The sequence below is a fragment of the Argopecten irradians genome, chromosome 3 (assembly GCF_041381155.1).
Source record: "Argopecten irradians isolate NY chromosome 3, Ai_NY, whole genome shotgun sequence".
Taxonomy (NCBI): domain Eukaryota; kingdom Metazoa; phylum Mollusca; class Bivalvia; order Pectinida; family Pectinidae; genus Argopecten; species Argopecten irradians.
In genome coordinates, this window is record NC_091136.1 from 23,384,309 (window position 1) to 23,394,851 (window position 10,543).

The 10,543-nt window shown below is 35.5% G+C and overlaps 1 protein-coding gene across 1 annotated transcript; it reads left to right on the forward strand.

The window, feature by feature from the left end:
- The first annotated feature begins 454 nt into the window (after window positions 1-454).
- On the forward strand, window positions 455-9,991 carry LOC138317923 (uncharacterized). The gene is made up of 4 exons (XM_069259896.1): window positions 455-1,427; window positions 2,396-6,030; window positions 6,650-6,838; window positions 7,135-9,991. The coding sequence occupies exons 1-4, from the start codon at window positions 1,375-1,377 to the stop codon at window positions 7,596-7,598; spliced, it is 4,341 nt and encodes a 1,446-aa protein (XP_069115997.1). The 5' UTR covers window positions 455-1,374; the 3' UTR covers window positions 7,599-9,991.
- Window positions 9,992-10,543: the final 552 nt, after the last annotated feature.

The window sequence follows — 10,543 nt, forward strand, 5'->3', positions numbered from 1 at the left end:
AGGAATAAGAAACAACCACCATTTTTCATAGAATGTCATTAAAACGGAAAGTTGTTTCATTTGAATATATATATAATCATACTTTTATGCATTTTGTTTAGCTTTCTTTCATGATTAGTACATTATTTTATCGCTCAACATTTATTATCGTTATTATTTTTATATAAATTGTTTATTTCAATGATTTATTTATATATTTAAATTCATTTGTCTATTTTTTTTATTTTGGAGGGGATTTGATCCACACTATATAAAATCACCAACCATAAAGTTCAAAAAACTATTGCATGTGGTAAAGGTGAACAAAGTGTTGACAAATTTACAATGGAATGGAGGAAATGGCAAAACTTAATTACATTAGACCTGAATTAGACATTGTCTGATGATACCTGACATTGGTAGATCTTCCTTTTCCCCCCTTCTTCCTTCGTTGTTAGCAGTCAATAATTATACTTGCAAACATTACTTCATTAGCTGCTACTATTTACACCAGTAATTACATTGATATTTCTTATTATATATGATTTACGTACAGTACAAGTATATGATACTGGTACACTGGTGTCTGTTCCAGATTATTGTCACATTTATTCAATATATAAGTATAATTCTTTAATGAATAATCTCTTGTTAATCATTCCATTTCATTATTGGCAACATATATTCCCCACCTCTCCCCACTTCTTACCCTCCAACCCATCCCTTTCCTATCTCCTTTTCCCCTCCCACCCATCCCGTTTCTGACTGTTCTTTCCTTTCCTAACTTCTCTCCTGTAAATGTAACATCTTGTCTCCCCCCTGAATAAAAGTGTGTGTGGAAGGAATGAAAATAAAAACAAAAAGACAAATATTATATTTAATTATAATAAACACATCATGTATAATTTAAATATTCTAGTAAGAAAGTGTGAGGGTGTATGTATGTATCGGGGTATGTGAGTTGTATGTGTGAGTGTGTGTGTGTGTATAGTGTGATATGTGGGTGTTGTCTCGTTGTTAATGTTATATACATGTACAAAATTTGAAAAATAAAAAAATTATTAAAAAAAAAAGAAATAAAATCACCAACCTTTCTTTTTATTAAAAAAACCACGTGTTTACCTTGACGCGGCATCGATGCAGATAAAGGGTCAAAAGTGACGTAGCGAATTTAGACCGCACATGTTACAGTCCCCAATCGATACAGAAGTCTGTGTCGTCAGATAAAGAATAATAAACAAGTTTCATTCCATAGGCGGAGTTAGTGATCAATGCCTGGTGATGTGTACTCTCTAGCCACGTCACCACGTGCTGTCAATTATCAATAAAAACACGACGTGGATAGCAGAGACAGTTTACCACTTATACCGATACTTTGTCAATGTTGGAAGAAATATGTACACGGCAAGCAAAGTCTTACTTTTCCTTTATATCGTCAAAATTTCCAGGTAAGTCGTTGTTGTGTTATCTTAACATGCGATTTTCTATTGGTTTAGTTTTCTTATTATATGCAAATTTTGCCGCTAATTCATTTCAGAATAAGCATATAAATGTGTACACTTATGTATTACGATGTAATTATATACACACGACTTCTAGTTGATATCGGCTGTCGAGACATGTTCTAAGTGTTCGGGTGGCCGATATCTATACAGTCTTATCAATGGCTCTAATCACTCTCACTTCATTGAATGGTGTATAGTGGTGGATATTGTAAGTTGACCTGGACATGATACAATCCCTTCATTTCTCAACCAAGTTGAAACAGTTGGTGTACGTTCCTTTTTCAGAATAACTTGATTAATATCATGAACCATATTAGATATATAATGTATTATTATTTTGTATGATGGAATGCCAGAATGCTGCACCAAGAAACGTGCTTATTTTCGTTATGAGCTACCAGAGTTTATCAGTAACAAAATTAAAGATGTTATTTTCATTTTGAATTACTTAAGAAATATCTTTAAAACATTAACGGAATATTTGTTTTTAAAGAATCAATTTCCACACTGTTGAAATCATATATGGCAAAAAAACCTAATGTTTAAAACGGAAGAGGCAGGGGCTAATATAGGCATTGCCTGTTGCTCAATCCTAATTATAATCTTAAAATAAAATGTTTTAAACGCCGTTTTTGAGAAACTTGAGCATTCCATTGTCAAAGAGCTCCGTTATATAAGCGACTTCCATGCTACTTGCAATACCACGTGAACACCGAAATATTCCCAATATTCCTTCATCTTAGACCCAATAGGTAACCCCGAACAGTGTGTATAGAGGACCACACATTAGTGGCTAGGAATTCTTCAATCCCACGATCCTTTCCTATTACTGCATCATGTAAATTTTATCTTTTCTTGTTGATCAGTTTGCTATATAGAAAATAATCACATATAAAGTTTTTCAATTCCAGAGCAGAAGAATGTGACGTCAGAATGTGGTATCTGGAGATGACGACAAAAGGTGCCTTTGACGGGGAACTCAGTGCCGAGCAACAGTTTATACAGAAAGCCATAAATGAACTGGTTCTAAGCAGTAAAAAGGACACTTCAAAAAGAAAAGTGAGTTGTGAGGTCCTGGAAATGTACGAAGAAATGCTAAAACCTGACGAGGAAGACGTGGATAACAAAGAGGAAAACGACCCAAAATCAGACAAAGAAAATGATTCAAAAGACGAGTCCTTACTTATCGATAAGGTCAAAAAAGACATAACAAAGGAAGCTTTAAATGAGATTGAAAATACTTTGGTAAAAGAAAGCAAAGAGGTCGATGATTCTCAAAACGTTAATGAAGCAGTGAAAACCGAGAGCGATGAAACTGAGCTGGATGAAACTGAAGTACTTTCTGACGATTCGAATGATGACGAGGAGGAAGGAGAGGAAGACGAGACACAGAATATCAAGGATGAATTATCATCAGATGATTCGTTCGACGATTTAGATAAGTCAACGGAAGAGGAAACAATTGTATCATCGGCTGGTGATGTAGAAGGAGCAATTAAAATTGACGAAGATAGACCAATCGGAATACCAGAGGAGACGGCGACAGAAAAGGATAACGAAGTATCCGAGGATAATGAAATGATCGATAGCGAGGATATAAACGATGACGACATAATTAAGGAGACATCTGGAGTTAGCGAAGACGGCGAAGAAACTAACGACAACGAAAACCTAGATGAGGAGGAGAACGAAACCGAAAATAATGATGTAGAGAACACCAAAGAAAAGGAAACAAAGGAAGAAAATGCTGAAGGAGGTTATGATTACAAAGAAGCCGAAGACTCTCTGCCATCTGAAACAGACGACAAAGATTCCACAAAAGTAAAAACTAGTTATTTCGGGATGAATAGGATACACGATAGTTACTGGTTTGATGTATTCGATCGACTCCAGAGCACAGACAGATTTATGGCAAATACAACTCGAGTCAATGAAACAGGCACACAGCATACTACATTAAATTCAACTTCTTTATTGACCTATAACAGACTACTGTGTTCAGCTTGTAGTTTACTGATGAGACACTCCACAACCAACACGTCCTGTAGTGGAGATGTAAACAGAAACTTTTATAACATTTTTCAATCAAAGGAAACACAAGTCAATCAAATGGATGTTAAGGATTCTAACGATACTTCAGTAAAATCTCCGACGGGAACGGATGCATTAAAGGAAAAGGAAACAGGTAATCCAGAAAAGCCATTAGCCAGTGAGCAAATTTCTGGTAAAGATATTACAACAGATTTTGAAAACGAACGAAATACAAATAGGGATACTTCTCGACAAGTGAGCGAAGACAACAGCTCTAAAAATGACAAGGGTCACCAAGTGCCTGATGTAGAAACACGTAATAATCAAGTATCGCCACCTGACGCTAATTCTGAGACACAGAAAGAGAGTAAGAATGATGACAAGAGTAGCAGTAAAGACATAAAGGTGCATGAGGAGGTACCACAAGGAGAAAAAACATCGGCGTCTGAGCCATCAGAGGAAAAACACAACATAAATCAACCAGATAAGCCAGAAACCACGATAGATGGGACACAGGTAAAATCCACAGGTACACAGCCTCTAACAGAAACTGACAAAAAGGCAACACTTATTTTGGAACAGCTTCAGTCCCATTTCAATGAGTTCCAAGAGCAAGTTGCCAGTAAAACAGATAGCTATTCAAACAAACTTCAGAATCTGGAAATGATGGTCATAAGACTGGAAAACCAATTACTGAAAGAGAAACTTAGCAAAAACAATCATTCCAGCACCATAACAAAACTTGAAAATCATATACTTAGGCTAGAGAATGAACTGCTGAAACTCAACCAGAGTTACAGCGATATCCGCCAGAAAAGCGAGAACATGGTAAAGGACCAGAAGAAGTATTTGGAGCTTAGTCACTCTTCACAGCAGACGCCTGCCTATGGGTATTCCTCTGTCAGTGGTGGACGGGATCGCTCGGTCAGTATCGACTTCCAGGCAAAGATCACCTACTTAACGCAACTCTTAAGTAACCAATCTATGACCATCCGACAACTCAAGACGCGATCGGAATACTTGGAGGACCAGAATCGACTCCTCTACAACATGATCATGAACCAAACCGCTCTAATGACTCAGATTATGACCAGAGTTCAGGATCTCACAGAGCAAAATATACAGCAGAGAATCGAGGCACAAAAGATCAGACAGGAAATGGACAAAATGACAAGTCGACGGGAAATTTCCGAAACAACAGACACGTTACTGTTAGATAAACTTCAACAAATGGTATCAGATGTTCGGAGGAATGATAATGACGAAGAGGTGAAACAGAAACAAACAGACATGCCGACTGTTAGTAAGGATAAATCCGAAGAGGAGCTGGTAAAATACATGAAAAGCGAAAGTGTGTTAAAATCAGATTCTTGGTGTGGGTCGTCATCTGTTACTTGTAAAATAGTCATAGTGATAAGGACTACATGCATTCCATTTCCTACATTCCAGTGGAAAGTGTGTTCTAAAAGGAAATCTGAATTAAAGGAGAACAGTGAACCAAATGTAAAAGAAATAAACCCAGAAAATAAACCATTGCAGAAATCTGATAACGCAAAATCGTCATCAAACGATAAACAGACAGACGATTCTAATGTTTCTTTAGAAAGAACGCGGGAGAAGATTGTAAAAGATAGCGACAGTAAAAGTTTGGAAAATAAAGAACCCGAGAAACAAGGCGATCCCACAGCTAAGCAGCAAACCCCACAAAATGTGGAACATATCCAAAAGCAAGACATCCTAACAGAAAATACTAAACCCTCAGACACATCAGAGAATGCTAAAGAAAAGGAAGAATCTTCTACTAAACAGCAGGTAGAGTCATCACAGGATACATTAACAAAACAAGGAGAACCCAGTTCTGAAACAGAAGCTTCTGGTGATAATAACAAATTAAAAGAAACAGAAAGCGCGAATACAAAAGCGGTAGCGCAACCGTCTGACAGCGGTGACACTCAGACACAGAAGCCATCGACAGGAGAGGGAGGTAAAACATCAGAAACCACGCCGGAAGGTGGTAAAGAGACCAAAGTATTAGAATCAGAAACAAAAGCTAAAGTCCCGGCAGTTAATATAGACGACAAATCAGCAGAAGAAAAGAAAATGGAAGCGCCAAAATCAAATGATATAGTCAAAGAACCAAATAACGATAACAAGATACCAAATCCCACAGATTCGAAAACTGAAAAAGAAACTGCAGCTCAAAGTCCCGAATCAACACCTACAGATAAGGAAGACAAAAGTATAGAAACTAACGACAAGTCATCTAAGGAGAAAGACGAAAAACAAAACACGTCGGGGGACGAATCCACAAAAGTAGAAAGTAAAGCTGAGGTCAAAGAAAAGGGTTCAAATAAGGAATTGAAAAAAGAAAAGGAAAATGTTAAAAAAGATCAGTCAACCAAAGAAGGGGCAAAACCAAAGAAATCAGAAAAAGTGAAATCGCTAGAAAAGGCACCACCAGAGCCAGTGAAGAAGCCCATAAGATATGAAGCTAACGGACAGAAAGAACCGAAAGGTAAGAACATTACTCATTTATTGTGTATCATATTGAAATATTCTCGTTCTATTTACTAGTTGTATCTTATCTTGATAGCTAGCGTTTCACTGATGCCATATGGAGTCAATCAAAAGTTCGATACATTTTTTTCTCACATTTGCTGCGAAAGTGGGCCCGACTTGGCATTTACTTTCATGGAAGTTGATGTCGATGTTGAAGGAGACTGAGCAAATAGCATAATTCACGTACATATAGGTAGAGTTTTGCGTAAAGTGAATTAGATATAGTTTCCGTAGTAAACTGTTTGTCTCTTTGGCGTTTGGGGACTTGTGTAATGTATTTTAAAACGAGTCATACGTATATGCCCCGTCCTTCTGTATCTCATCATTGGTCACATGAGGTATTAAAATGTTTGAAATAGTGCAGGCGAAATGTCATTGTTCATAATTGTAGCAGTTATCTTTGCTCCCTTTGCTAATTGAAGTATAATGGATTAATTGAATAGTTCATCTCTCCCAATAAATAATAGAGGTGTGCCAGAATCGAGTAGCTGTTTTCTTCGCTTGTTGTGTCGGATGGTTGGTGACGATAGTAACTGATGTTTTAACAATTGAAGTCCCCACGTATTTGATTTCAGATTGCTACGACTACTACAAGAGCGGAAAAAAGAAAAGTGGTGTATTCAAAATAAAACCATACGGCAAGTCGTCGATGATGGAAGTGTTCTGTGACATGAAAAATGGTGGATGGACTGTGATTCAGAAACGACAAGACGGTACAACAAAATTTCTGAAGAAATGGCAAGATTTTAAGCAAGGATTCGGAGGTAGAGGTTTTTTTTTCAGCATTCATTCCTTTTCGGATATGAATGTGTTTTCAGTGACGGTAGCTTTATTTTATCTTCCTCCCCATTTCGTGACATAGATTGGGCGTTATAGACTATATATAGGTTATGGATTGTATTGCGAACGGTGCTATTTATGTACATGTAATAATAGTAATATTGTGTTCTAGATATCACACAAATAGTTGTATACGTTACTTAGACATGATGATCTTTCTAGGATAGGATTATGTATAGTTCCGCCCCACATATATAGTACAAAACCCTTTATCATCCAGGTATCCATGGTGAACACTGGCTCGGTAATGACCACATCCACTACCTAACTAACCAGGACCACTACACCCTGATGATAGAGATGACAGACTGGAATAAAACAAAGAAAATTGCGGTATACGACTACTTTATGATTGATGACGAGACTGAAGGATATCGACTCCATATTGGTGGTTACCATGGCGACGCAGGTGACGGAATGGCAAAGCATAACAACCACAAATTTTCTACACCAGACGTAGACAATGATAAAGTCACAAAAGAGTTCGGCGGGAGTTGTGCTAAACGTTTTAGTGGGGCTTGGTGGTACTATAAATGTTACATGTCAAACTTAAACGGGATCTATTATAGAAACGGTAAAGTACCGCCCAAACTGTTTGATGGCGTTGCGTGGAAACCATGGACTGGCTCTAGCTATTCTCTGAGAAGTGCCGAGATGAAGATAAGACCGAGTACTCTCACCTAGGTGATTTGTGATTATTTATTTTTATTGACGGTGTATGTACTTAATGACTAGCCAACTTAACATTTTGTCATGGAGGAATTTTGTTTCTGTATTTCAAGAATTCCATTACCCATGGTACTGATATTGGGCCTGTAGCATGCTGTGATGATGGGCTTCCAATTTTGTTCAATTCAAGGTTACAGGGGTAAAAAAGCTAAACGGTTTTCTAGCAATATCTAAGAGGCTTAGAGATATGATATTTGGGTCAGTAGCATTCTGGGATTAATATGACCTATATTCAAGGTCACATAGGTCCAATAGACTAACATCTTAAAACAACTGATTATCAATAACTAAGAGACCTGGAATCGGACATATAGCATACTGGTATGAAGGATTACTAATTATGTTCAAACAATTGACCTTGACCGTCATCAAAAGTCACAGACGTCAAATTGGGGAAATCTTCAAGAAACTTTTCAGTTTATAAAGGCCTATATTATGAAGGTTTTTAGGTTCTAGCATGCTGGATGAAGCACTATTTCGAGGCCATGTTTGTGAAACAAACGATTATCAGAAACTATGTCTTCTAAACTACTACTAGATAATGATATCCCTTTGTCTATAAATCCGCAATATCATTCTGGTTTATAAATCGGTAATGGTTATCTTGATGTCATTATTTTAAGTAGAAATGTGCATTAACCAATGTAAGTGTAATTTTAACTATCATCAAATTATTACCAGGTGTCAATATTTCTTGTTATATGTTTCATGAGGAATGTTGAAAAATATATTTATGTCATTTTTATGCTTCGTGATTATGTTACAGAATTAACCTCATTGAATTGTCCCTTAAAGACCTTTAATGTCTCGTTTTAATATACAGATAAAGTAGCGATTTCTGTTGTTTCTATAAATGACGTTGAACATATAGTAATTAAGAATAATGTTATTTGCCTTTCACGAATGTATTTATCATGGTATCCGAAATGTGAATGACGTAAATAGCCTAATCATTCTGATACGTCCGTAGTTTGATTTATGATATGGAAAACTTCGTTGTGTTACATGTATACATACTAGCACATGTGTTATAGTTGGGCAAATGTGCAATATCTACGTATTCAAAGTAAACTGTACTGTAAATGACAAAAAATTGTAATTGTATATGAAATATATAAGATTGTACTGTATACATCTAATGTATAACATAAAATTTTCGTAAGTACTTTCTTTTATAGTCTGTACCAATCACAGGGATATTCGTGCCGGGTCCCTGTGGTTGCAATCACGATTCTGCGGTAGAACTATTCATGGTTAGGCAATAATTCTGATAATACCAATTAAAACAGAATTTGGTTGTTTTTATATTCGTCCGTTCACAGGGAATTTAATGGTATATAGTATGCTAAGATTTAGTTACACACATGTAGATTAGTGCCAAATTAGATATGAAAAATAGAAAAGTACAACATGTTTTGGGAATAAAACCAATACTTTTTCAAATAAACGCATACAAATAGTATTACGAATAAACACAATGTTATTGCTAATAAACGCAATACTTGTTGCGAATAAACGTAATAGTTTTGTGAATAAACGCTACACTATTGCGAATAAACGCAATACCTTTGCAAATAAACGCAAAACTAAATATTGCGTTTAATTTCCATGTCTAATCTGGCACCAATGCGCTTCCGTAACATGGCACAGACACTTGTACTTACAATTATCATTATGCCATTGGATTCCTTAATTACTTTTAGGTCCATATTTGTGGACTTGCAATCATGTTTGAAAATTCAAATTCACGATATAAAGTAGCCACGAAATTGACGTTTGATTTATTTGATTATCGTCCTATTAACAGAGTCATATGATTTGAATTGCAAATATTTTACTTAGCGAGCGATACTTAAAATGAAAAGCTAGTTTGAAGTAACGATGACAAATGAATTAACAAAGCTGCTGGGTAGAGTTATCATTTATGTTAAACAAAAATTGTTTGGGGTGGGAACTCGCGATTGACTACCATCCTGAAATCATCCTAGAATATGAAATGTAAGTGCTTTGCAGTGTAATATCTAAAGTTGTGGTAAATGTAAATTGTTTAATGTGGATATTTTCCTGTTATATATAAATGCAAGAATTGTGCCAAAAGTCTGCAATAACTTTACATAGACATAAATCATCATCTCATTGTATAGTATAGAATGTTATTTTCTCGGGTCATTTTTATTTTACTATTTCGCTATATAGGTATACATGTACATGTAGTTGTCTTTCTCAATATTAACAATACCCAGTGGAAATAACTTCATACATGTAAATTCTTTATCATTGTTTATCATCAATTCATTCATTTTCTGAAATGACCATGTGTTTTTCTAATAAAATGTCTGTAAACATTTTTTTCTTGTTTTATCCATCCGTATCTGAGATCAGTAAATCTGTAGTTCGACTCTGCAAACAATAAAACTACATTATTCATTACTATGAGAATGCTTTCATAGTATGAAATTATCTTCTCTAGACTCATATCATTCACTGTTTGTCATCTAAATATGGGTTCACTAGAAAACTAGGGGCCAAATACTTAAAACTACTATGAACATACAAATAAAGCCAGTTTATATTTTGGCCTTTTCATTACATCTGTTAAATGACCAAGTGACCTTGATAGTTGGTCAAGGTTTTTCTATATTCATTTTTAAAAACAGATAAAAAATCAACACCACATTCTTTAGTTTTAAAGTATTTGATCAATAAATCAAACTAACTTAGAGGACCATTATTACAGTATGCTAAATCTTTTTTAATAACTTTTGAGCGAAAATGTTATTTTGTCAAGGTCACACAATTGAACAAAGATAAACTTTCATCCCTACATATCTGTAGTTCCATAACCTCCACTTATCCTGTTTTTGAAGAATGAATTTTAAAAATTGAATCCTTGGACCTTT